The sequence below is a fragment of the Bipolaris zeicola genome (genome assembly GCF_000523435.1).
Source record: "Bipolaris zeicola 26-R-13 unplaced genomic scaffold scaffold_52, whole genome shotgun sequence".
Taxonomy (NCBI): Eukaryota; Fungi; Ascomycota; class Dothideomycetes; order Pleosporales; family Pleosporaceae; genus Bipolaris; species Bipolaris zeicola.
This window is the reverse complement of record NW_006912101.1, coordinates 36,318-62,776: the sequence shown is the minus strand read 5'-3', so window position 1 is coordinate 62,776 and position 26,459 is coordinate 36,318. Positions and strand designations below refer to the sequence as shown.

Here is a 26,459-nt window from a genome sequence, read left to right as displayed (position 1 = left end):
ACAACGCTGTTGAGATGGCCTATGTGCTGTCGCTCCGTCCTCAGAGCCCCCTCAAGCGTTCCTTTAGCGATAACCCATATCCAAATTCCTGCTCGCCTTTTGACGACAATCTCCATGCACCACTGACCCGTGCCGCGCTTCGCAACGGCTCCGCCCGTTCTTTCTACTCCCTGAGAGACAGCAGAGCCGTTGATCTAGCCCATGCCGATGAGAATACGCTACCCCTGACCTCCCAGTCACTGCTCGACTTGGCTTCTGAGAAGAAGATTTTCCCAGTCACCACTGCACGTGTTGTCGATGAGCCACGGAAGCGAAACTGCGGCCACGATCGACCGCCACCATCCTTCTGCCAGCCAGAACTGCCGTCTCCCTCAGAAGGAGAGGATTGCCACAAATGGCAGTATGTATCAGAGTCCTGTTCCGAGTATGAAACTGCGGATGGAGAAGGTATGGATCTTGATGAGGACAGCCCCGATGAGAACAATACACATGCGAACAACTTTGCCGAGACACATCTGTTCAACCTGTACGAAGCCATTCACGTGCCACTACCCACTGACCAACTTCCCGACGATACTGGAAGCGAAACGCACGAGCAGTATCATGCAGCGCCAAACATCACGCAGGCTTCTTCGCAGCCATTCCGACGGTGGATGAGCACCCTAAAGCGTCGGCATGCCCAGCGGTGGAAGGAGGAGATTATCGACGTACCACGCTTGTCCATTGACACAGTCAACACCGTGTCAGTTGTTTCGCAGCCGCTTGGGCGCATCCCTGAGTCTTCACGGCGGGCCAACGGCTCTTTAACCTCTTCAATGGAATACGTAACCGCGATGAAGTCTACTTCGGTCACAGTTGGAAGTACAAGTATTGCTCCTCGCTCCGATATTGGCCTGCCGAGCAGGGTTCGTTTGGCCAACAGAAGCAGCAACCTCTCTGAAGCTCGCCGATCACTTGATAGTCACCGTGGTGCGCTAGGACCTGTGCTGGATGAGAGCGCCTGGCTCCGAGCGCTGCAACGCCGTAAAGTTGTCGAGGAGCTGATTGCTTCGGAAGAGAGCTACATTGCAGATCTCAAAGTTCTGATCAACGTATGTAGTTCCCCAACTGACATGACTCGGGCTGCCCGCTAACCTATTCAGGACTACTTTATGATTCTCACTGCCCTCCCTACTCTACCAGGACACACCAAATCATCTATACAGCAAAACCTATTCCAGATTCTACAACTTCACGAGGATCTGCTTGCAGAACTTCATCAGGTCGTCCCCCATGCCGACTTCACAAAGAGTGCGAACCAGGAAGCACTCCCTGCAACAAAAGCCAAGCACATTCGCTTCAACAGCGCGGACGTCACTCCAGGTCGCCTTGCCGAACACAGAGTCACCCGACGGCTCAGACACTCCCTAGAGATAGGAAGATCTCCGGAATGTAGATCACGTGGACTGGCAACGGACACTGAAACGGCTGGGAATATCGCCAAGATCTTCAACAAACATGTTCGCTATTCATCCAAAAATTGAAAAAAGCTAAGCTGACAAGGTCTAGATGAGACGATTCTTCACCTATGAAGAGTACGGCGCACACTGGACGACCATGTCTCAGGATCTGACTTCCATATGTAAGGGTTTGCATGGCTGGCAAGAGTACGAAAGAGGCGTCGAAGCTTTGCAAAAGGTGATTGCTTCGCAGAACAATCGCGAAGCTGGCAACAAAAAGGCACTGAGCTTCTCGGACCTCCTCATTAAGCCCATTCAGAGGGTTTGCAAATACCCGCTTCTCTTTGACGACTTGTGTCGCCATACTCCTGTTTACGACGATCCGGAGGCGCACACCGAACTTGAGAAGGCTCTCTTTCGTCTACAAGAAACGATCCGCGAAGTGAACAAAGCCAAGGACGATCCACAAACTCGAAAACTGATTGAAATTACCTGGCAGCTGCAAGACCGGCTCGTGTTCCAAGAGCACAAAATTTCCAGAGCACTCGTCTTTCGCATGCTTGGCCACGTGCTGCTTTGCGGTGTCCTACATGTGGCGTATCAGACACCCGATCGCATCAAAGGGTCCTACATGGTGTGTGTGTTGTATAGATCATGTCTAGTACTTGCAACGGCAAGCAGATTCCATACTCCTTACACTGTTGTCGCCTCGATTGCTCTCGCCAATGCGAGCATCGAAGACGCTAACAATGGTCGTGGGATACAATATCATACCGCACCACACACATGGAAATTTGTGTTCGAGCATGGCCATCGCCTCCACGAAATGATTTTGACCGCGTGCTCTTCTGTGGAAGAAGAAGCATGGAAAACTCAGCTCCGTGACCGCATTATTTATGAGACGCACGACTTTGTCGAAGGCCAATCCACCATGCAGGACATGTTCACATCTATAACCCTGGACCTCAAACCCCTTGGTCCTGTTTTTGGCCATGCGAACAGCTTGGTGCGACGCATGTCGGTTCATCGAGCGGCGACCTTGGGTGCGAAAACAAATACGAATCAAGTCATCATCAAGAATACCCAGGCTCAGAAATTTCCTGATTCCTCCCCACCACTGTCGCCTAGTATAGTTGCGAGATCGCAATCGCACCTATCCCCAAACCACATTCCTACACTAGTACCAAGACGAGCTGAGCGCATTCGCCTTGAACACGTCTTGGAAGATGTATGGACAAAGGACGCTTTGCCATTCCCGGGCATGTCCAGTCGTCGAATGGAGAACCAAATCAGAGCATCGGCCAACTCAGTCATGCGGAAACTGAGCATGGCAAGCATTGCCAGTAACTTCTCACGTCGCTCGCCTAGTCTTTCAAACGCAAGCAACTCGAAATCGGATGATTCGTCCAAAGGCCGAGTTTGTAAGGCACCTCATGGAGCCGTACGGTCTCATTCGGCAGCTGAGCGACGACCAGTACCAGCTGTCGTAGACTTCCACAGCGCCCCAGCCGCATTCTTACCAATCGACTTTGAAGTGGAAGATCCGCGGCCTTCTAGCAGACATCGACGCCTTGCAAACTGTACTGGAGATGCAGAAACACTGGTTGAGAAATCTTTACAGGCCAAGCCAAAGAAAGTCCGACATCTTTCCAGCCACATGATTGGCATACCACGGTCGGAATCTGCGAGACGCGCGGTACAAAGAACTCCTTCTTACGAATTAGCAGCAAAAGCATTGCGCGCAGCACCTCCGCGCGTAGATGCTGACACGAGCATGGAGAACAAGAAGATAAAGGTGGGACGAATGAAGGGCCGCGAAACCAAGTCAGGTTCTCCATGTGCCACCCCTTCGAGGAAGTTCTTGAAAAGCAAAAACAGAATATTTAATCTTTTCCGATGACTTTAGCCGTGGAATGGTGTGGATGGTCGGGTCGGATCACGGCGCTTGCAGGTAATGACGGTTGAGGAGGTGCGAAGCGAACAAACTTCTTCTATGATCGAGCTATCACGACGTAACGATACACTATATCCTTGCAGTAACAGCGAGATAAGATATGGATATTACGACCGACACGATAGACAACGCGATACGCACGACATGATGGCGATCAATTGATATTAATGCAAGGCACCCGCAGGAACCTGAGAATCGGTGGAGATGGCATGACGTCATTGGCTGTGGGCTGTGGGGTTGAGCTGACACGCGATCGTGTGATGGAGGGATCCATTGCAAAAAGACACGTATATTTGGATAGCAACAACAAGGCTAGAACCAACAACGTCATCTCTAGACATGAAACGTGGCATGACCTTTTTTTCCTTTTTGGTGCATTTGTGTGAGGTTCAGTTTGGCGAGAGGGGAAAATGCCCATATGGTGGTGTTTGTTTCGGTTGAATGTTGACAATGATATTGCAAGCCAGCCAAAGCCCCGCCCCTCAGCCTCAAGTTCCGGCATGAGCCGCAAGGCTAATCACGGTGTGAGGGCTTGCGTATCCCCATATTTTGACTTTAGCATGCCATGCTTCGAGAACGTAGGCCCAAGCTTGGCAATGACGTAGTGTCTCCGGTCATAGCTCACGAGCTTGCTAAATAGCCCCTCCAAAGCTTCCCCTCCATCCACAACCACACTCTCACATAACACACATACTCAACTTTAGCATTCAGAACATCTCTCTGCCTCATTCAATAACTCTTCTAAACCGATCAAACCCGACACATCAGCAACAATGGCTCGCGGAAACTCTCCTCAGACTCAAGTCTTCTACAAGGGAAGCAGCGGCGATCAGTTCACTGTCTTCGTCGAGAGCGAGGAGCAGCTTAAGAAGTGGAAGGCCGACAGCAGTATCCCCATGACCGAAGTTGTGGCTGGCTGGAAGATTATGGTTCCTGAGTAGGTTCTTCCCTGTTCATGGACTCTGCTTAGAGTGAAGCTCGAGAGTTGTTTGTTCCGTGCTAAACAGGACCACTTACTGTGTGGAGAGCTTCACTGAGCGACGATACGAAGATACGAGAAGTATTATGAACAAATTAGCTAACAATTCACAAATAGACACGGCAAGCAAGGCATCCTCAACACCGCTAGCAAGGGCCAGCTTGAGAACGAGTTTGGCACCAGCAACGAGGATGAGGTCATGAAGAAGATCCTCACCGACGGCAGTGTCCAATCTTCCGAGGTGGGTAGCCCCTTTCTCTCTTTTCATACTTTCTGGTCGCTGACATGAATGGTACACAGAACGCGGAACGCATCGGCATCACCAACGAGACTCAGGGCCCACGTATCGCCCACTAGGCGTGTTCCATCTAGCTTCTTTGAGAAGCAGTGAAGATGACTCTACTTCTTTCCACTTCGATATGATATCATGATTTTGCAAAGACAGCTTGCTCCTGGCCTGAAAGATTGGTCGGCTTGCTGGAAAGGGTACATAGTTTGCAAGATCTGTGCTGAAAAGCCAGGCGACTGCACCCAATTATTTACGAGCAAATAATTTACGGATGAATGAAAGATAATTATCCTTATGACGCTTGGCTGTTTGAGACCCAGAACCTAATTGGTATTTGTGACATACATGGTGCAGATTCATGGAGTTATTTGGTATGCATACCTAATTACAGCAACGTGACGCTTTTTACGGACAACACGGATTACGAATCACGTATGTATGACACGTGACTTTGATGTTATCAAATCTAAAGTAAGGGATAGGATAGTAGCACAACCACTATCAACCTCAATAAGAACACCTACCACAATATCCACAGTCGCTAGCCGAGCATGCAGTATAATCTGGCTCAGATCCCGAATCATAATACGACCTATACCTCCTGCTCGGCCCAAAATCCTCATCGTTCTCGTTACTATACCATTCCTCATACCGGTTGGGCAACCAAAGACCCCCACAATTATCACCATCATCATCACCACCACCAATTTCATCATCATCAGACGAAGAACCCGCAAACACCTTACTCCCCTCCTCCCACCTCTCCCTCAACCAATACGGCAACGCCTCGTTCCCCTCTCCAAACTGCATCCTCACCTCCAACTTTTCCTTGTCGGGACAATAAACTTCCAGCAACGTATCGTTACCCAGGGGACTATGTTCCCTAGCTACTCTCACCAGCTCTTGTAGCAAGACTGCGAATTTCTTGATTCCAGCGGCATTCTCGGTGGCCCAGGCGCTGACTTCGGTTTCGATGTTTTGGACGCAGATGTCGGTGAAGAGGCCGGCGCCGTCGTGGTATGCGGTTATGAAGTTTGGGATGCGTTTGAGCCAGAGTTGGGGGAGGATGTCTGTCATGTCTATTTTTTTGTTGTGTTTGCCGGAGCGGGTTTTGAGGTCGAAGAGGGTGGATTGAGGGGGGGTGGAGGTGGTGGAGGAAGAGGAGTGTTTGGGGGTTTTGATGGTGAGTCTGGGGGTGTTGGGTAGGCTGCCGATGATGAGGTCTTGGGAGGAGAGGATGAGATCTTCTTCGGGGGAGTTATTTTTGGTGTCGTCATCACTAGACTGAGGAGGTGGAGTGGTGTCTTTGGGGCAAAGATCGGGGATGTAGCCGTCGCTTTCGAAGCGGAGGAGATGTGTCAGGCCGCCGAATTTGTAGCGGATTATGCGTTGGTGGGAGATGGAGTTTTTGGGGTCGCTCCAGGTGGTGTAGGCTTCGGGGAAGGTGTGACCGTAGCCTCGAACACCTTCGATGAATTGCTTGGGGTCGTTTTCTTTGCGGATGAGGAAGACGGTGTGTTTAATTACTTGGAGGTTGAAGCGGAAGGGTTTGTCCATGCCACGGGCGAAGCGGAGGAGGTTTCCTAGTGTGCTACCGCAGGCGAAGATGTCGATTTCATCAGTGTGGTAGTGATAGTCTTTTTCGAGCACAGCGTGGACGGCGGGTGCCATGGGGTAGGAGGGATTCTTTGCGGCGTTCAGGTCGCGGAAGTACTGGCCGCTGTCTTCTTTTAGGCGTTGTGGTTCTGCGAGAGGCGTCCATTTTGGGGGTTTTCCTGGGGTAGGTTTAAAGTTAGGCAAAGATGGACACTGAAGTCGATCATATGAAATTAGACTTACCTGGTACGACAATAGTACTACTTGCGTCGTTTGTCCAATTGTAGGATGAAACATACTTGCAGCCAGATATCTCGGTAGAGTGTGAGGTAGTGTTCGCTCCCACGTCCAGGTCTGACGCGCTGATCGTATCGACGAGATCTCCAAGAGGGTGTTTCGTAAGATCAGGCTTCAGTGGTTCCCTGGGCTTGTTGAAATATAGATATCTACCGCCTCGGCCTTGCCCTCTCCGTGGAGCAAGGCCGCCGCCTCTGCTGCTGGTGCCTATGGGTGGATTCATTGTGGCAGTGTTTGAAATAGGGTCAAAAAAAAGGATGAAATCAATGCTGGGTTGTTATGCTGGCCAGGAATTGAGTCCTGGTTCCAAGGCTTCTTTCCTAGAAGACGGCGGCAAGCTGCTCTTAATCAGTCCATGCTGCCTGGACAAGGCTGAGGCGCTTGTGGCGTGGTTTGCTCAACGTAAACAAAGGATTGGCACAGCTCACAGCTGATAGGCGTCGGTCCGTCCAGTTCCCACCATGCCATGCAGGCAAACGCATCGAATTGCTTTGCCGCATTGCAGAAGGCGGGGTTTGTCTTCCAATCGTTTGCACAGCCTGCTATCAGAGAAGCCTCTCGTATGCGCTGGGCCCTGTGCCACCTAGTCACCCATTGTGCCTTGAGTAGTTCAAAAGAACCAAAGATCTTCAGCACATACATGCAGAAAATACACATCTTTTAACCTCTTTGAAACAAAAAAATATCTATTTGCAAGAGATTAGCCTCTCACACACACATGGCGGACCAAACGGCTGCAGCAAAACGAGCTGCGGGGCTGACGAAGCTCTTCAACGCCGTCATCCATGGCCATCGCGAACTCAAGACGGCAGCTGATGGCGGTCGATTCCTGGAAGCGCTGTGTGCCCAGGAGGATGCGTCCAAGTGCGTGGAGTGTTTGGTCGCAGCTCCTGGCGGCTTGGGCGCGGTTGCGAAGGCGTTCCGTTTCTCAGGCGATGGCGCTTTCCTCAACGGCTTGGCCTCTTCCGTCCTTCTACATCTCTCCCAACCATCCGTCAAACAGCTTTACGGCGGTCAATTCCTTGAGCGCGTTCTGGAGGCTATTGTGCACCCTCCGACATTCTGGAACACGCTTGTGCAGGCACATACTACCGAACTTCTCTCCGAAGACGGCACGCGCGCCTTTGCGTGGCTGTTATTTGAGCTGTTGTGTAGTCGCTCCAGTAACGTACCGGATGTGCGACCCATCGCTGAACAAGTTACCAGCGATAAGTCGCTCATCGATTCGGAGTCTCTAGACCTCCGTAATCTTGGCCAGAAAATCAAGCACGTCCTAGAAAGTACATCTGATGATTCTGTCGATGGCCCCGGTGGCAGGCACGACAACGACAAAGCGGACTATCGCAAGATCAAGCTATTGCCAACACCAGATGAATTTGTGTCAGACGCGCAGCCGTTTTACAGGCGCGCGGATGTTGTCGCTTCGGCTGCTCCAGAAGGCCGCAGCCTGATGCATCTCGACAATCAATTTCGCCTGCTTCGCGAGGATCTTTTGGGTGAATTGCGCAGCGACTTTCAGATTGCCATTGGCAAAAAGAAGGGGCGGCGCAAAGTGATACTCGAAAATCTGCAATACGATGGTATTGACTGTGGTCTAGATAGGAGACGCAAGCCCTGCTCGTTGAGGCTTCGGTGTCCAAAGGGTATTCCTCAACTACGCAGCTTCAAACACGTGGACGATCGTAAAAAGGAGCTTGACGAAAACAAAAAAATCTTGAAGCACGACTCTCTTGGGTGTCTTGTCAGCAACGAGCAGCTTATCGCTTTTGCATATGTAGACCGCAACGAGGGCCTTCTTGCTCAGGACCCTCCTGTAGTTGTACTCCGGATCATCGACGCCAGCTCCTTTGGCAAGGTTTTGATGGCGTGCAAGATCGCCCAAGATCTTTCTTTTGTACAAGTTGATACTGCTGTGTTTTCGTATGAACCAATCCTCAAATGCCTCCAATCTCTCAGGGAATTACCACTGGACGATCAGCTACTCGATCTCACGCCAGATTCTGCCGAGGCAGTCTCAGGTATCCAACCGACCTATATCATCGATAGGATTCGAAGAAACTGGGACCAGGATCTCCAGGATATTGTCGACAGCACACATCCTATCAATTTGGATCAAGCTCAAGCAGAATCATTATTGGCTGGTCTTATGAGAAGGGTAAGTCTCATACAAGGTCCTCCTGGTACCGGTAAAAGCTTCATTGGTGCGCTCATCGCGAAAATCTTGCACGAACATACCAGGGAGGCTATACTCGTTCTCACTTACACCAACCATGCCCTTGACCAGTTCCTTGAGGACATACAGAAAGCCGGCGTACCATCTCAGTCAATTGTACGACTCGGCTCCAAGTTTACTGCTGCCACTCGAGCATTGAACATCAAGGAACAGCCAAACAATTACAAAATGAGCAGCCAAACATGGATCAGCATCCAAGAACAGAGAGCCAAGGAAGACTCATATTACGTTTCTCTTCACCAAAAAGTGACGGCGTTTGCTTCGTTGCAACTTAATCACAAAGCCATACTCGAGTACCTAGAGTTTTCAGAGGATTCAGAGTATTTTGATGCATTCGTTGTCCCGGACAGTGATGACGGCATGATACTCATGGGCAAGAACAACAGGCAGATTGACGAATACTATTTGGTGAAAAGATGGCTTGGAGGCGAAGATGCCGGCATATTTGCTCGCGACGCAGTGCAGCAATATCCTCACATCTGGCAAACCTCGTTACAGTCACGCATGAACCGTCAGATGAAGTGGCGCAAAGCAATACTGGAAGAGCAGATTGCCGAAATCTCCAATCTGGCTGACAAGTACAACACATGTCGCGCTGAGATTGAAAGCCTATATCGCCAGAAGGATTTTCATGTGCTAAACAACAAGCGGGTTATCGGATGCACTACCACAGCCGCTGCTATGTACACGGACGAGATCCGAAAGGCGGCACCTGGTATCATCTTGGTAGAAGAAGCTGGAGAAATACTCGAGAGCCACGTGCTTACAGCACTCTCACCATCTACCAAACAACTCATCTTGATCGGCGATCACAAACAACTTCGACCCAAGGTAAACAATTACGAGCTGACCGTGGAAAAGGGTGAAGGGTTCGATCTGAATGTCTCTCTGTTTGAACGATTGGTACTCAGTGGCGTTCCACATACTACGCTCATCAAGCAGCACCGCATGCGCCCCGAGATATCATCGCTCGTCAGGTCACTTACCTATCCAGAACTGGAAGACGCTGAGAAAACTAAAGGTCGACCAGCACTGCGCGGTTTCCAAGACAACGTGATTTTTGTATCTCACGCGCACCCGGAGCTCAACGCAGTACAGATCGCTGACCGACGTGACGGTGGTGCCAAATCCAGCAAGGAAAACAAATACGAGGCTGATATGCTTCTCAAATGCGTGCGGTATCTCGGACAGCAAGGCTATGGCACAGGGGAGATTGTAATACTGACTCCCTATCTCGGCCAGCTGTATTTGCTTTTGAAAACACTGTCCCATGAAAACGATCCTATATTGAACGACCTGGACTCATACGAGTTGCTACAAGCTGGTCTATTAACCCCGGCTAGTGCAAACATCAACAAACGCAAGCTTCGCATATCGACAATTGGTGAGTAACCACATTCCGCTCTCAGCACGCTCTAACATCACGTCAGACAACTACCAAGGTGAGGAGAGCGATATCGTGATTGCATGTCTCACAAGGAGCAACAAGATTGGAGATATTGGTTTCATGTCGTCCCCTCAACGTGTCAATGTGTTGCTATCACGAGCACGCAATGCCCTCATAGTGATTGGAAATCCAGAAACTTTCATGAACAGTCGCAAAGGCAAGGAGGTGTGGGTTCCACTAATGAATCAGCTGAAGCGAGATGGTCATGTCTATGACGGCTTTCCTGTCAAATGCGAACAGCACCCTGATAAAACCGAGCTCTTGACTAAGAAAGAGGATTTTGATTTGTTTTGCCCCGATGGGGGCTGTTCTGAGCCATGGTATGTACAACTTCCAGGTCTATTGACCAAAACTAATAAGATCAGCGGCAAACTTCTCAAATGCGATATTCATGCCTGTCCAAACAAATGCCACCAGTTGCAGGACCATTCAAAGATGAACTGCAAGGCTATCATCTCATCAACATGTCCCAACAATCACAAAATCACAAGGAAATGTCACGAAAAGGCTTCGAAGCATTGTCGAAAATGCGAGGCGGAAGTGCGGGCGCAGGAAAAGAAACGCCAACGAAATCATGAATTGGAAAAGGAACGTCAGGCCAAACAGCAGGAATACGCTGCACGTTTAGCCAAAATCGAAGAAGAGATCGAGCATAAAAAGCGTACCTTGAGAGAGCAAACCGATGAGCAGGATCGCCAGCAGACATTGAGACAAAAGGAGCAAGATCTTCGCAACCTGCAAGAGAAGCTTAAAAGGCCTAGACAACAAGCAGCTCCGTCAACTTCACCGCCCAGCTCATCAGCGAGTTCATCGAGCAAAACGAAAACACCAGACTGTGACCCCGCAACTCCTAAGGCGACAAAGGCCCGAGCAGATAGTGCTACAGCTGGCAGCAACCCTCCTACTTCTGACCAGAACAAAAGCCAGCCCGATTGGAACAAGAGTGAGGCAAGAGACGATTGGGAGTGGCAGAAGAAGTTTCAAGGTGCTGAGAATAAAGCACTGGACTCCCTGATCCCTATGATAGGTGCGCTTCTCTATCTTTGCAGTGTCCATATGCTAACCTTCATTAGGGTTGGAATCTGTCAAACAGCAGTTTCTCGCAATCAAAGCAAAAGTCGACACTGTAGTGCGCCAAAACGTTTCGCTAAATGGCGAAAGGTTTGGTGCAGCTTTGCTTGGTAACCCTGGAACTGGTATGATCGACATATGTATACAAGACTGACTGCTAATTCATCGAAGGTAAAACAACAGTGGCTCGTTACTACGCCCAGTTCCTGGTTGAAGTTGGTGCCCTTCCCGGAGATCACTTTATTGAGAGTTCTGGATCAGCTCTCGCAAACGATGGCGTCTCGGCATGCAAAACCCACATAGAAACAATACTCAAGAACAACGGCGGTGTCTTCTTTATCGATGAAGCGTATCAGCTGGTTTCTGGAAATAGCCCTGGAGGCAAAGCAGTATTAGATTACCTGCTTGCAGAGATCGAAAACCTCACCGGCAAAGTCGTATTCGTGCTGGCAGGTTACCACAAACAGATGGAGGCCTTTTTCTCTCACAATCCTGGTATCCCAAGCCGCATACCCATCCGAATGGAGTTTCAGGATTATGAAGATCATGAGTTGCAGCAGATCTTTTGCCAATACATCCAGAAGAAGTACCGCGGAAGCATGAAGACAGAGGATGGCATGGGTGGTCTCTACGTTCGTATTGTGGCCCGACGGATTGGTCGTGGCCGTGGTCGCGATGGCTTTGGTAACGCGCGCGAGGTGCAGAACAAGATTTCACAGATCACAGAACGTCAGGCAAAGCGTCTTCACAAGCAGCGAAGAGCTGGTAAGATGCCGGATGACAACCTGTTGACCAAAGAAGATTTGATCGGTCCAGAGCCTTCCTCAGTGCTCAAGAATAACGCTGCATGGGAGAAACTCCAAACACTTATCGGCTTGGGTTCCGTCAAAGAATCAGTGCGTACTCTACTTGACGGAATCCAGACCAATTATCACCTCGAGTTGCAGGAGAAGCCAATCATCCAGTATTCTCTGAACCGTTGCTTCATTGGCTCACCGGGCACAGGTAAAAGTTTTCCATGCACAGTTGGCACAGAATGAATACTGACTTTTTAAAACTTAGGGAAAACAAGCGTAGCCAAACTCTTTGGTAAGATTCTGGCTGATATCGGGCTTTTGTCCAGTGGCGAAGTCGTGGTCAAAAACCCTGCAGATTTCGTCGGCAACGTAATAGGCGGATCAGAAGCCAATACAAAAGCTATTCTAGCTTCGACCATTGGCAAGGTTCTGATCATCGATGAAGCATACATGCTCGCCGGCGGTGGCAAGCCAGACATCTTCAAAATCGCAGTCATCGATACGATCGTCGCCGAAGTCCAGAGTACCGCAGGCGAAGATCGCTGTGTACTTTTACTGGGATACAAGGATCAGATGGAGAACATGTTCCGAGATGTCAATCCTGGACTTGCAAGACGTTTTCCGCTTGAGTCTGCATTTGTCTTTGAAGACTTCAATGCAACGGACATACGCCGTATCTTTGATCTCAAGCTGAAGGACATTGGGTTCGATGCGACAGATCAAGCCAAGAAGGTAAGAACCGACGCCTGCATACTTGTGGTATACTCACACATAATCTTGTAGGTTGCTATGGATGTTGTAGAACGCGCACGTAATCGACCGAACTTTGGAAACGCGGGAGAAGTTGATATTATTCTGGACCGTGCCAAGGCATTACACCAGAAACATGTCTCTGCGGGCAAGGTGAAGCAATTTGGGAAGTTCGAAGCCATCGACTTTGACCCTGACTTTGACCGAGGCGAACGGGCCGCAACTAACCTAAAGGCACTTTTCCAAGATGTTGTAGGATGTGAGGAGCTAATCAAGCAGTTTGGCGGTTATCAAACTACTGCCGCCAATATGAAAGCTCTCGGAATGGATCCTCGCGAACAACTACCCTTCAACTTCCTTTTCAAAGGCCCGCCTGGCACTGGTAAGACGACTACAGCGGCAAAAATGGGGAAAGTATTCTACGACATGGGCTTCCTCAGTCAGGCCAAGGTGGAGGAATGCTCTGCCACGGATCTGATTGGGCAATACATCGGCCACACGGGACCAAAGGTACAAAAGCTCATGGAAAAGGCCATGGGAAAGATCCTTTTCATCGACGAGGCTTATCGGCTCGCTGAGGGCCAGTTTGCAACCGAAGCGATGGACGAGTTGGTCGACTGTTTGACCAAAGAAAGGTTCGCGCGGAAGCTTATTGTGATTCTGGCTGGTTACGACAAGGATATCGACCGGCTGATGAGTATGAATCCTGGCCTTACCAGTCGTTTCTCTGAAACCGTTGTGTTCAAGCATCTGGAGCCAGCTACTTGCTTTGAGCTACTGAACAAGGTGCTCGGCGACTTCCAGAGGAAACAGAAGGCGCCACTCGACATCTCTGTCATCGATCCCCCTTCGGAGAAATTGAGAAAACAGTTGCTAGAGCTCTTTAGAAAGTTGTCGGTCCTGGAGTCGTGGGGCAACGCTCGCGACGTGAAATCTCTTGCTAAGAGCATGTTCCAGCGACTGATTTCGACAGCTATTCCTCCCATCACTAGTCTTGTCTTGACTGAAAGCATTGTTGTCAATGAGATGGAAGCAATGCTCGCTGAGCGTTCTAAACGCAATGCTGCCGCAGGCACCAGTCGTTTTGCGAAACAACCAAATTTGCGACCAGCGTACCAACCACAATCGCATGGTGCCAGTCCACCAGGTCCATCAGATCCGAACGTTGGTACAGACTCTAGATCGGCACCTCCCCCAGCGCCACCACCCGCCGGGAAGAAACCTGAACCGCAAAAGGATGCACCAAAACCAGAGGAGAAGAAACCTGAGCCCGCAACTCAACCCGAAGATGATCTTTATTCCATATTCAAGGCCAAGCGCGATCCAGGAGTGTCTGACGAAGACTGGGAACAACTTGAGCGCGATAAGCAAGCCATGGTTGCGAAAGAAGAAGAGTTTCGTCGCCTGCAAGAAGAGAAGCGTAAAGAGGAGGAACGCATCAGGGAGTTTATCCGCGCGGAAAAAGCTGCTGCTGACGAGCAGGAGCGACGTGCAAGGGAACAAGCGCGCATCGCAGCTGAGCTGGAGAGAAGACGTCGTGACGAAGAATTGGCAGCGATTGAGAGGAAGCGGCAGAAGGAGAAGGAGAGGCAGAGCAAGCTGCGCATGTTGGGACCGTGTCCAGCTGGCTACATGTGGATCAAGCAGGCCAGTGGGTATAGGTGTGCGGGCGGGAGTCATACGCTGTCTGACGATGCTGTTGATTTATACTGTCGCTGAGGGTGAAGCTGAGGGTGCATGGCAGGATATTCATGGTTCTGTGCAGGAAGAGAGGGGCAATGTGCTCCTACGCATTTGGCAATGAACTCTTATCGTGTATTGTATTGGACGCAGTCATAAGCGCTACGTTGTAGCGGACACTTTTCAAACCTACGCTTGGCAGCCCTTACACGTGACGAGTTTCTGCCTTGACCCATGCTACATCTTTCGTTGATCAATGCTTGAGGTAGGGATACACGTGGTAAGTAGATAAGGTTGTGAACTCGAAACTTGAAAAGACGGCTATAGGGACGTCGAGCAGGCCAGGTGCGAGTAGAACAACGAATCAAAAGAAGTCGCGCGTGTCGACAATACATATACAGGAGATGTGCACGAATGATGTGCACGATGTTGGAGAAGCTAGACGAGGACTTGGGCCGCGATGACTTGCTGCGCCACCAAGTGTTGGAAGGGAGAGACTGGATGTGACGCGTCCAGAGACGTCAGCTAACCGATACTACAGTGACAATCAGATGAACATGTTGCATGTGAAGGGGCGAACTCGTTGGGAGAATTGTAAGGAGACGGCTAGACAGGCGTGGGTATATTGGCATTCACTCAGGAATTACGAGAATGCGGAGTGGCCGCGGGTGAGGGCAGAGTACAGAGTGGCGCAGCAGCTCAGCCACAGGGAGTGTGATTCGCTGATGCTCTGGGCCTTTATGCCGCCACCCTCTTGACGTAACCGCCCAGGAGGCGCCGCAACACCAGTTGCGGCAAGCTAGGCACTCGACTCCCTGCCGCTTGCATTCCATAAAAAGGCCGTCATTCTGTCCTCGTGCCCCAAAATAGACGATACCCCCTCTTTCCTACCTAATTCCTTAGAAATAGCCGCCCTGCAGCTTCTCCATATCCTTCTCTCCCCCAACACCAACCCACACCGAATCCTCGCAAGAGTACTCCCCTCGCAAGCATGAGCAGCCATGGCGATCCTCGATTACTCTACACGATTGGAGGCATCAAGGCCTACCACATCCAGCAGGGTGAGGAGACTTCCCTGACTCCCTCTGGGCCACAGACACTGTCACTATTGATGGTGCCTACAAACTCGCCCTTTGCAGACAGCGGCGCGCGCGGCCAGAACGAAGAAGACTTTTACCTACACCTTAATCTCCCTCCCGAGCTTGACCTCCCTCTCCCTGCGACGACGCAGATTTACCACCAGCCGCCGCGAAGCTACCTCATACCGCGATGGGATCTGGGTCCAGACAGCCACGCCTTCACGCGCATTGAGTTCCCGCCGATTGGCAAGGGTTCCAATTCCGTCACGCAAGAAGATATTGACACGTTCGAGACTATCTTGGCGCAGTGCACAGCCTTCCTCGAGCGTGCGCAAGCGCCATCACACGAGAAGGGCAAGGGTGATGTCAAGGCATACAACCCTCAAAACTACAGGCCTGGCGAGGGCTACGCAAGCTCTGGTGGCCAGGGTGAGGTTGTCTTGGTAGACGAGGAAAACGGCAGCATCGTAGGCGAGCTGGCCGAGGGTGCGCAAGTCCATGCTGATCCAGCAATCAAGCAAGGGTCCAAGAGTAAGTCACTCAGTGTTGTTTGCAGCGCGTTCCTCACTCATACTAACACAGATAAAGATCCCGTCGAGATTGTGGTATCTCCAGATGGCAAGCGTATTGACATCAGGCCCCTCGACGAAGATTACCTTGACATGGCCCGTCATCCCGCATACAAGGACTCTGGCCTGGTGCAAAACGCCGCCGCAGCGTCGCGACTTGTCGTTACAGGCTCCAGCTACCTTAGCAACCTCATGGTGTCTGGTGCAGAGAACTTTATAAACAAGACAAGGCCAAATGAGAAGCCCATGGTCTTCAAGCCCGCTACCCATGAGCGTGCCCGCAAGATCAACACCTTCACCACTGGTGTTGCTGGCTACTCAGCCAAGACTGTTGGCCAAATCACAAAGTATGCCCAAAACGCAGCAGCAGGCATGGCGGGACATAAGAAGACGCATGCCAAAAGCGTCAACCCTGACGGCACACCAAATGCAAACTACAAGCCCGGTCTACTGAATAAGAGCTTAATCGCCTTTTCAACCGTTGCCGATGGTATCTCGCATTCCGGTAGGCAGATTCTCACTAGCGGTGGTGCTGCTGCTAGTGCTGCTGTTGGACACAAGTATGGCGCAGAGGCGGGATCAATTACTAGCAATCTTGCCGGCGGTGTCAAGAACGTTGGCCTCGTATATATCGATGTCACCGGCGTCAGCAGAAAGGCTATCATCAAGTCTGTTGCCAAGGGTATGGTCGTCGGCAAGGTCAAGGACAAGAAGGGCAACGAGCAAACCGTCATGGTAGGAGGTGGTGATGGAGGTGAGATTGACAACGACATGAAGTCGCAGTATCAGTACGCAACCACCAACACAGTCGCCCCTCCCAACCAGTCCTCTACCCCTACGCCTGGCGGGCAAGTTTCCTTTGGTGGACCACCACCGAGCTACCGTACTGGTGTTGGCGAGTCGCTTGAGGGACAGCCAGCATATTACCCGAACGAGAAGAGGTAGATACCCAATAGCCGGTCTATGTACACAGGTTTCACGAGAAATGAGATTACGATACTGGTTATCAGCATGATATACAGGGCGGCATTCGATTGATAAGATTATACGTTCAAGTTGGTTTTTAATCTGCTTAGGTATTAGTGTAGCAATTCATATGGTTCAGAGGAAGTAATGACTTTTACTTATCTCAATAGCATTCACGAGTGCCAGATCAACGGTTGCCCATGTATTCGTCTGTGTATCCCAGCTGCTGCCTCGATGTGGACCCCCACATCTGTATTGGTGATATCAAGTTTTGACTTGGAGTTTTTGTAAAGACGTTAGCATACCATTCAACCGCCACACAAATGTGAACTGACCACTTTGTGAGCTTCCTCGTGGGATGTACATAGATGTTGAAGAAACACACAGGAGGGGATGGTATGGTGAACTGTCTACGATCGAGGCTTCTAGCAGTAAGGTGAGGGAAAATAAGGGGGGGATTTATCGGTTACTTCTGTTGTATGTAGAGCGCGCATTGCTTATAATGGTCGCAATGAAGACCGCATGCATTACTTGTAGCCAACTAATGCTAAGTGTAAACCATGGTGAGGAGGGCACGTGTCGCTTGTTAGCTGACGATACATTATTGCCATGCACAAATCTAAGGCTCAAACCTTAGCACATCTCCTGTTCGAAGTGACTTATTAGACAGGACAACAAGAGATCGAAAATATCCGCCTGACCGCAGAAGAGATTGTTGATCGTGCTATAGTAAGTGATGACACAAGTCTCCTTGACGTGAACCACGTTGGATTGTATCACGTCATCCCAGTCGAAACAGCGAACTTACGGGGATAACAGCCCACGCCAAGATCCATTTGCAACCAGTTCTGGTGTCGTGCATATAACCACTACCACATGTGACATGTGCTGGAACATGTATGAGTATTTGGAACAACAATTTCTATTTTGAGTCGATAAAAAACAGTGCAAAACCATTGTAGTCGATGCACTCAAAGTGGTACTACAGAAATTTTTAGTGCATAAATGCATTTGATACAAGACAATTCTTTTGCAAATACACTACCAATTTGCTCTATTCGACGTTTGAATCACCCTTTTTTGTTCGATAACATGCGACAAATAACCTTAATGACAAGCTCAGTGCACCTGGACGTCGAACAGGTTGCTTAGCACGCATTGACTAAGCTAGCAGGCCAAGGCATCGTGACAAGACAGTAGTACTTGTGACAAGGCATACTCGTGACAACGCTTCTGCCTTTTGCGCAACCGCGCGCTGACGCTACAGAGGCAAACTCGCTGTGCCAGTCAAACCGCTAGGTAACAGCAGCCTCTGTGCCATCAAAGCACAAGAGTATAGCGTCAATGCTACCACTGCGAACTAATCTGCTCAGTGCAATTTGGGCAAAGTATAGAAAGGAAGGAAGATGGCGGATGAATTGAGGAATATCATCACTACGACATACTTTACTACAATCATCAGTTCAGCTTTCAGCAACTCTTTCAATACTACCGATTACCTGTCAAGAACAAGGCTTTTTTACCACAACAATCAATCAATCAACTTCCCACTAACTACCATCACCATGCAGTGTACGCCTCCCCTTTCTCCTCTCCTCAATCACCTCCACAATCTAACATCACACAGTCACCACCATCCTCGCCGCAACCCTCTTCGCCATCTCCACCTCGGCAGCAACCCTCGCCGCGCGCGCCCCCATCCAACCCGGCGTCGCAACCTTCAGCCACTCGAAGCGCGCCTTGGAACTCACTGCTGAGATCGCCGCCATGGAGAAGCGAGGCCAGTCTGCTGCTTGTACCATCTGCACTTTTGGATGCGGTACTGGTGGAGATCTCGAGGCGTGCGATTGCTGTGCTGATGGTGGTGCTTGTATTGATGATGGAAGCTGCAACATCTAAAGGGATTTTTCTTTTCTTCATGGAGTAGATGGGGGGAAAACGTGGGCTTGGCTGACGAGGTGGACTTGAGGATGTTTTAGGGGAGGATGGGAGGGGAGGAAATGGATTTTGCAATGGTTTATCATGATGTGGTTGGTCTTGTTGGGGGAAGTACCAGAGGTTTTGCTGGTCCTTTGTCTCTGAGGGTTTTTTCTTTCAGGATCAACTATTAAAGGTCAATATGAGTCAAGTTCTCCGTTGAAGAAAAAGTGAACACTTGTGCTTGTGTGTATTTTGTGGTTTGTCTGTGTGAACGAATGAGCGGTTTGGTCATGTGATGTTACACTGCATCTTGGTACTTGCATAGGCTACGTATACCAGCCATTCCCTGCCACTGTATTCTCTCTACATGCAAGTTAAAAGCCAGGTACACTAACCTTATGCTTCGATTGTCGGGGGAATTACTCAGTATGTAAATGCACCTGAGATCGTTTTATCACCTGCCCCAGGGCTGAGGCAAGAGATATAACTCAAACACTGTATCAACAACACATGACATGGCTGACAGCAGCCGAAATATCTACAAGGGCTCCTGCATAGGACAAATCAACGACATCTACTCGACCTGACATGAAGCGATATGTCATCAAAACAATATCGTATCCATTACTCTCTGCTAATGGCGCATTTATAACAAACTCGAAACACAGCACGAGTAACGGCAGGCAGCAGAAAAAGGCCCGTAGCAGTGGAGACCGTCCATACATATGTAGTACAGAGAGAAAGGCGACGATCAAGGGGGCCAGGGTTAATGCCTGTCTGTACCACCTATCTCAACGGTCAAAAGTCCTATTATAGCACTTATGCTTATAGCACCTACCCCCCCCATCACGCTTTAACAGGAGAATTCCAAAAACAAAAAGAAGGGTCGCTCAGAAGAACAAGCTACTACCACATCTTACTACCCCAACTAGGGGGGTGCACCCCAGTACCTCAAACAGCAGACACGGATATTGACAAAAAACGGTTCGTTAATAAAACGGTCTCATATAACAACAAAAGTAGCGTACATGTCGTATGCTTGTAACCCGCGACCAGCACCAAGCAAACCCCGTGCATCCGCATCGTCCGCCCCCGCAAGCGATGGGGGTGGGAAGAACAAGGGCAAGGAGCAGGCCCGAACCGGCGCCTCTTGCCGTCTCGAGGGTCATACCCGACGCGGCACTTACGTATCAGTAAGTACACCCACATACGCATCCACACATGCGCGCGAGAGAGAGACCCATAACTATGCGCCTACATTTTATTATAACCGTTTTCCCAAGACAAGCATGTCTGGCTTGTTCCGATGGAAAGGGTAACTTTAGACACAAGACAACAAGAAAGAAGAGGGAAAAAGGGAAAAAAGAGTGGGGATGTGGGTCGGTGGGCCACACATATACCCATGTTATCGTGCTCTCTCTCTCTTTCTCAACTCTCCGTTCTCTATTGCTTGGCCTGCTCTGCTCTGCTTTGACCATCACCGGTCTCTCTCCCTTCCCAGCGGGGACCCACTTACCGCCCGAATTGCGAAATGTACACAGTAAGACTAATTTTTTTTCCCGGCTAACTATCACAAACTCTCGTGATATGTCGACGAGGACGACGCAAGCGGCCACCTTGGGGCCCGGGTCCATGCGGAAACTACCCTATTTCTGAGGTTGCTTTTCTTCCGATAAGTGGGGACCGACGACGACGACGACTGACCTTTTTTGCGCAAAACGCTGAGAATGGCAAATGGGTTGAAATTTTAAAGCGTTTTTACTTTTTGGGGGGGAAAAGTATGTAGAGAGAGTCTTTCGTAGTATAGGCAAATGAAGCTGTGTATCAACCCAGCTCTTTATCATGATCTTTTTCTCTATCTGATCAATTCTCCCATGTCTCGTGTTTTCCTCCTGGTCCTATAAACCCCTACCCACACCCACGCACATACCCTAGCCATTTGCCAATTTTGAGTGTAAAAGTTGGTTGGTGCGAGAGGTTGGTGCGAAGGTATGTAAGCATATTACTGTGAAGGGTAGGGTAGGGTTAGGGGGGGCACACAGACACCCCCCAGTTCCCCCCATCACTTCCCCATATACCCATGTTCATCTCTGATGAGAGAGAGAGAGGAAAAGGGCGCCTTCTTGTCTGATTGATTGATTTAGTTCGAACAAGCACCCTTGCGCGCGGCAGTCGGGAGCCCCGACATCGCAGCACACTTGTTTTAGGTAAGCGAACGTGCTTGTGTGCGTCTAGCAAGGGGGACAAGACAAGACACCTTGCGGACAAAGGACTAATACTATCGTGACGGTGCCTACCTCTCTTTTTTATTGCCTTTGCGCGAGCATGCAAGGTCTTGCATGGGTGGATGGCGGCTTTGCATGGTAGGCTTCTTTTCCGCCTGCAACGATCTGCGACGGGCGTGCGCTTGCGCACTCTTTGCACTCTTTTCCTCCCTGAGCCACATAGGCAGACAGAGTTATCCTTTTGACACATCACGTAACCCTTGTCCATGCATAGACTGTAACGCTGGCAGGGTCAAGGGGTGGGGTGGGTGGCGGGGGGCCATGGCAAAGCTCCGGGTCAGGGATCGCGTAAGTTTTGCTGTCTTTCTGTTTTTGCTTTTTTGGCGTCTTCTTCTTGCACTTGTTGTCGTAGGCTCCGAGTGTAATGATGCATGTGGCGCAGTCGGCTATCTGCTTGCTTTTTCCCGTTGGTCGTATCTCGCATTGGCCAGACGTACATGGAAAGGAGCGCGCCTTTAGGCCTTGCCCGTTTGCAGGTAAAGTTTCCCGATGGCAAGATTGTAACATCAATGTATGCACGTCAACGTTCTAGGAAAGATGTGGGTACTATTGCGAGGTGTGGGTACCGTCTTGGACTGGAAGGTAGGGGGTGGAGGGTGGATGGGTCTAGGGGCTTAGTAAATATATTGATCTGTTCTTTCGGCGTTACTCTGTTAATATCGAAAGGGTTGTCTTTTCTTAAACAAGTGTTTCTAGCGCTTGTCGCGAAATGCCACAGAGGGCAACTTGGTAACTTGCACGGGTCACTATCGCAGTGGGTCGCTGGTCGGGGCTAAGGGAGAATAAGTGGAGATATTTCGGTGTCGGTGAAGCAAGCCCTTGTTGTCGTGGGATAACGTGCCGAAATCTTAGCTGCAGGGCCTCCAGCTGCGGCGTCATGTGAAGAAGGGCCTTGGAGACAGTCAATGTGCCCAGTTTTAGGTTTGGAGACAAGTTTAGGGGTCTTGAAGTGCGCCTCATCTTGCATATGCATGAGATGAAATTAACGTCTTATCGCATGTGCTTGTTTGGCGAGGCCCTGGCTTGAATTAGGTTCCTGGATGGTGCGCGTATTGCACATCAATCACCACGTGACTCTTCTGGCCAATCGCTACACCTGCACAACAGCCTCATTCCGACCCAATTACGGGTTTATCGTGTAAACCCGTATGCGTGATACGGACGTATCGTACTTGAGATTGTGCAGCCTCTATTCGTCTCGAGCTCTTCCTTCCGGCGTCCAGCAGGCATCTTCCACGCGGTTTCACCGTATCATGCAAGCCGCGTAGTCTGTAGAAGCCCAACGGCTATGGCACGCGACGACCCCGCACCTCATGACGCGTGCTGGATGATGTCGACTGTAGGGATCAAGAGAGTAGGCGAGATTGTAAGGCGACCAACGGTAGTTGTGAAGATGTAATCTCGTTGGGAAGAGAGTTGCTCCAGACTGGATCAAACGCAGTGGATTGGAGACAAGTGGATCTCGTGGCCGCCTCACTCCACACTCTCGATTGTCCAACAATAGTGGCGACGGCACGCCGTCATCTTCTGATGAGGTCGCACGACGCAAACAACGGGATTTCTGCATCAATAGTGCGGTGTAGTTGGACTTGTCGACGGAAAGATTGTACACACGACGATATAAATCCCGAAGCTTCTTTCGGGGGTTGAGTTGGACTGATAAAGAAGCTTCTTTTACATGTAGTACTTCCTCTCAAAGTACAAACCCACATACTCTGCATATCCAGCAAACTTGCCCTCTTTGCCCAAACCCAAAATACTCAAAGACCAACGTTCAACCATGGTCCTCGAAGCCGCCCTAAGTCTCATCGTCGTTGGCAGCTTGAAACTCACAGCCCTCGGTCTAGCACTCGCATGGAAAGCACGTTATCAAATCTAGACAAACTTAATCCAAAAGAAGCATACACCAAAAAAAAACCCCCCACAGAAAGTAAAACACTCCCCCCAAAAAAAGGAGAGACGAAGAGCAATCACCGACGTTGCCAAACCAGGCCCCGCCAAACCAAGGCAAAGCCAGTCACGGTTGCGTAACCCACCCAGCCTCACCAAACCCGCGCCCTCTCTCCGAATTTACCCCGCAGCACGCAACACCTCGACACAGCGACGTGCTTTGCCCGCCAGCTCAGCTCAGCCCAGCAGTGGTGTGATACCCACGAGGAAAAAATCCGCCTCCCACCACCATAAAGAAAGAAAAAAAAAGAAGTTAGCAACAAACGACAAAGCAACCTCATCCATCAGATTTAATACAAACCATCATCTCAGCCGTGTACCTCCAACCTACCCCAGCCATGTCACCCCCACGCCCCTCCTCCTCCTCCCCCCAACACCACCACCAACAAGCCTTCTCCCAAATCCCAATCCTGCCCCTCAGCGCCGCGCTCTCGCCAGATACGAAACCCCAGTTCCTAGCCGACCTGCGGTCAGCGCTGCTGCACGTGGGATTCTTGTACTTGAGCGAGACGGGCTTGCCCGAGGCCTTGGTGCAGCGTGTGGTTAGCGAGTGTCGGAGGTTTTTCGAGGAATTGCCGGTGGAGGAGAAGGAAGCGATTGAGATGAAGAATGAGAAGAGTTTTCTGGGATGGTCGAGGGTAAGTTTGATTCTGCTTTGAAAATTCCGTTACTGTGATTATTCTCTCTTTCTTGTTTTTTTTGGGAGGGGTTTTATTGGCTTGTTCAAAGACATCACACTTTCCAAAAGAAAAAAGGCAAGTATACAAACAAAATTCCGCAAAGATATTGTGGTCTATTGAAAGCTTTAACTCAAGCTTTGTATGTGCTTGTACGCTATGCATGGCCCATAGGTTCGGTTGCGAGTGCGGGGAGCGGGTAATAAGCAAAGAAAAGGATGATGTGATTATGGCACAGAAAAAAAAAGAAGAACAGCCGGCCGTTGAACCCGTGATGCGTGAAAGGGAAAAAAGGAAAAAAGCAGCAGATTACCGACCAAAATGCTTACAAGTTACTATCCGCCGAGCAAAAATAACACGAACAAAAAAAAAGGGAAAACAATTAATCATCTGGGTATATCCGTTTCAAAAGACACGACGACAAACAAATGTGTACTCGCAATCGTCATATCGACAAGTCCCAACTCATCCAACTGCCATTACGCTCCACCTCCTTTTTTTTCAAACTCCCCTTTCTCTTCCGTTTCGAACATATCTCTTTTTTCTTTCCTTTGTGTACTTGTTGTTTTTCATGTTGAAGTTTTTTTCTCGACTCGTAAAATAAAACAGATCGCATGTTGACAAATGCTTATCCTTTGCAGCTCGACAATGAGACGACGGCTTTCAATCCAGATCATAGAGAGCAACTCGACCTCTCAACACCGCATCCCGTTCCGGGACCAGAGGCGCCAATTTACCATAACCTTCTCGCACCAAATCAATGGCCTTCGCCACAGCATCTCCCAAACTTCCGGCCCGTGTATGAAGAGTACATACAACGCATGGCCCACATCTCGACGCTATTCACTTCACTTATCGCCGAAGCAATCGATCTTCCCGCTATGGCCTTTGACAAGTTTTTTGATCGCGACCAGCAACACAAGCTCAAAATAGTAAAGTATCCCGAGGTTGATGTACCAGACTTGCCACAAGGAGCCAGTGAGATGGATCGTAAGAAGTGGGAGATTAAACGCCAAGGTGTAGGACCCCACAAAGACAGCATGCTGACCAGCTACTTGTTGCAAGCATCCAACCAACTAGGTTTGCAGGCGCAAAACGCAAAAGGCGAATGGATAGATTGCCCACCCATACCCGGTACCCTGGTTGTGGCCATAGGGCAGGGCATGGAGGCCTTGACGGACGGCGTCTGCGCCTCAACCACCCATCGCGTTCTCAGTCCTCGCAAGGGAGAGGGGGCGCGGTACTCGGTGCCCTTCTTCCAAGGTGTAAGCTACGACGCTCAGTTCGAAGCCATGGACGTTCCCGAAGATGTTCTCAAGCTGAGAGACGAGGCGAGAAAGCAGCGAAGAGATGATGTTGAATTTACCTTTGTCAAGGGCCGGTGGGGTCATCTAGGGGAAGCGACGCTCATGAACCGGATCAAGAGCCACCCTGATGTGGGAGAGCGGTGGTATCCAGAAGAACTGAGACGGATTCGCGCGCAGCAAGCAGCGGTATCGGCAGACAAGCCGTCATCGTAGTTGATTAGAGCAATGCAAAATGTCCCATGAAACTCTGCGGCAACGGCTTCTCTGCAACGCCTGTCAACCACCCTCGCTGTTCATGCGGTGTGACACACCAGCACACCACTGCACGCCAGCAACGATGATGCGTAGCGAGATGCAGCGATGCGGTGAGCTGATATCCACTTCGCAAGGTACAAGTCGGGAACGCTTCCCAGTGCAGACATGAACATGGAGAGCACGACCCGCTTGGGCGCCCATGGTGGCGATTGGATGGAAGCGTGCCCGAGCCCATGTGTTCGGATCCGCGGGAAGCCACGCATGGACTCCACACCCTGTGCTTGGCGGCAGCGCAGGCTGGGTGTCAAGCCACCAAAATTTCTGCTGGCCTCGGTCCTACGGCGCTTTTGGGTGACCCATGGGCGGGCAGCTGCCGGTCAGTAGTGCCGGAGACATGGCAATAGCAGAGCGCACGACATGCTGATGTTGCGCGTCGTAGCCGAGGATCCGTGGGCTGTTGCTCCTTAGTCGGCTCAAGTGTAGTTGTATTTGGCATTCGACGTTTCAGCGCTGCGACTAGTCTGCCCATCCAGGGAAACTCTAGCAATCTTTGTAGCGTATGTGGGGCAACCCTGCTGTCATCTTGTCTTCGTCTCGTGCAAACGCGCATCACACGGGCTGCAGACGGCTGCGGTCATCGGAAGTCGGGAAAGCTCGGGAGAATTGCATTGCCAGGATTGGTCCCAATCAGACGTTCGGAGAAGCTGAAGCGAGAAGCCAAACGAAAAAAAAGACGACCCCAACGCCCTCCACATCCCGCGACCCCAATGGAGGATTCGCGGAATGTTCCATTGCTCATTTCCCGTCTTCTGAGAAGCTTCCACGCCATCAGCAGATCCACCTCTTCACCGTCTGGTCGACTCTAGCCTCTACAGGGTCGTTCGCTAGCTGCACACACTGCTGATAGCGTGCCATTGTA

At 50.3% G+C, this 26,459-nt stretch overlaps 8 protein-coding genes across 8 annotated transcripts; 7 read left to right on the top strand and 1 right to left on the bottom strand.

The window, feature by feature from the left end:
* Positions 1-14: 14 nt before the first annotated feature.
* COCCADRAFT_4088 (uncharacterized protein) lies at positions 15-3,339 on the top strand (the record flags this gene model as incomplete). Its single annotated transcript, XM_007712921.1, has 3 exons — positions 15-1,091; positions 1,143-1,499; positions 1,549-3,339. The coding sequence occupies 3 exons, from the start codon at positions 15-17 to the stop codon at positions 3,337-3,339; spliced, it is 3,225 nt and encodes a 1,074-aa protein (XP_007711111.1).
* A 12-nt stretch (positions 3,340-3,351) lies between these two features.
* On the top strand, positions 3,352-3,555 carry COCCADRAFT_93224 (uncharacterized protein; the record flags this gene model as incomplete). Its single annotated transcript, XM_007712953.1, has 1 exon — positions 3,352-3,555. A coding segment is annotated over one exon (204 nt), but the record flags the coding sequence as incomplete, so codon positions are not given.
* Positions 3,556-4,166: 611 nt separating this feature from the next.
* COCCADRAFT_93219 (uncharacterized protein) lies at positions 4,167-4,729 on the top strand (the record flags this gene model as incomplete). The annotated part of the gene is made up of 3 exons (XM_007712952.1): positions 4,167-4,330; positions 4,490-4,613; positions 4,673-4,729. The coding sequence occupies 3 exons, from the start codon at positions 4,167-4,169 to the stop codon at positions 4,727-4,729; spliced, it is 345 nt and encodes a 114-aa protein (XP_007711142.1).
* Positions 4,730-5,168: 439 nt separating this feature from the next.
* COCCADRAFT_35816 (uncharacterized protein) lies at positions 5,169-6,777 on the bottom strand (the record flags this gene model as incomplete). The annotated part of the gene is made up of 2 exons (XM_007712951.1): positions 5,169-6,436; positions 6,501-6,777. 2 exons carry the CDS (start codon positions 6,775-6,777, stop codon positions 5,169-5,171), a joined length of 1,545 nt encoding a protein of 514 aa, XP_007711141.1.
* Positions 6,778-7,272: 495 nt separating this feature from the next.
* COCCADRAFT_93193 (uncharacterized protein) lies at positions 7,273-14,571 on the top strand (the record flags this gene model as incomplete). The annotated part of the gene is made up of 7 exons (XM_007712950.1): positions 7,273-10,171; positions 10,197-10,554; positions 10,600-11,261; positions 11,308-11,430; positions 11,477-12,310; positions 12,368-12,834; positions 12,886-14,571. 7 exons carry the CDS (start codon positions 7,273-7,275, stop codon positions 14,569-14,571), a joined length of 7,029 nt encoding a protein of 2,342 aa, XP_007711140.1.
* A 952-nt stretch (positions 14,572-15,523) lies between these two features.
* On the top strand, positions 15,524-17,125 carry COCCADRAFT_93210 (uncharacterized protein; the record flags this gene model as incomplete). Its single annotated transcript, XM_007712949.1, has 2 exons — positions 15,524-16,142; positions 16,194-17,125. 2 exons carry the CDS (start codon positions 15,524-15,526, stop codon positions 17,123-17,125), a joined length of 1,551 nt encoding a protein of 516 aa, XP_007711139.1.
* A 1,427-nt stretch (positions 17,126-18,552) lies between these two features.
* COCCADRAFT_4083 (uncharacterized protein) lies at positions 18,553-19,045 on the top strand (the record flags this gene model as incomplete). Its single annotated transcript, XM_007712920.1, has 2 exons — positions 18,553-18,718; positions 18,774-19,045. The coding sequence occupies 2 exons, from the start codon at positions 18,553-18,555 to the stop codon at positions 19,043-19,045; spliced, it is 438 nt and encodes a 145-aa protein (XP_007711110.1).
* A 4,594-nt stretch (positions 19,046-23,639) lies between these two features.
* On the top strand, positions 23,640-25,498 carry COCCADRAFT_93207 (uncharacterized protein; the record flags this gene model as incomplete). Its single annotated transcript, XM_007712948.1, has 2 exons — positions 23,640-23,939; positions 24,620-25,498. 2 exons carry the CDS (start codon positions 23,640-23,642, stop codon positions 25,496-25,498), a joined length of 1,179 nt encoding a protein of 392 aa, XP_007711138.1.
* Positions 25,499-26,459: the final 961 nt, after the last annotated feature.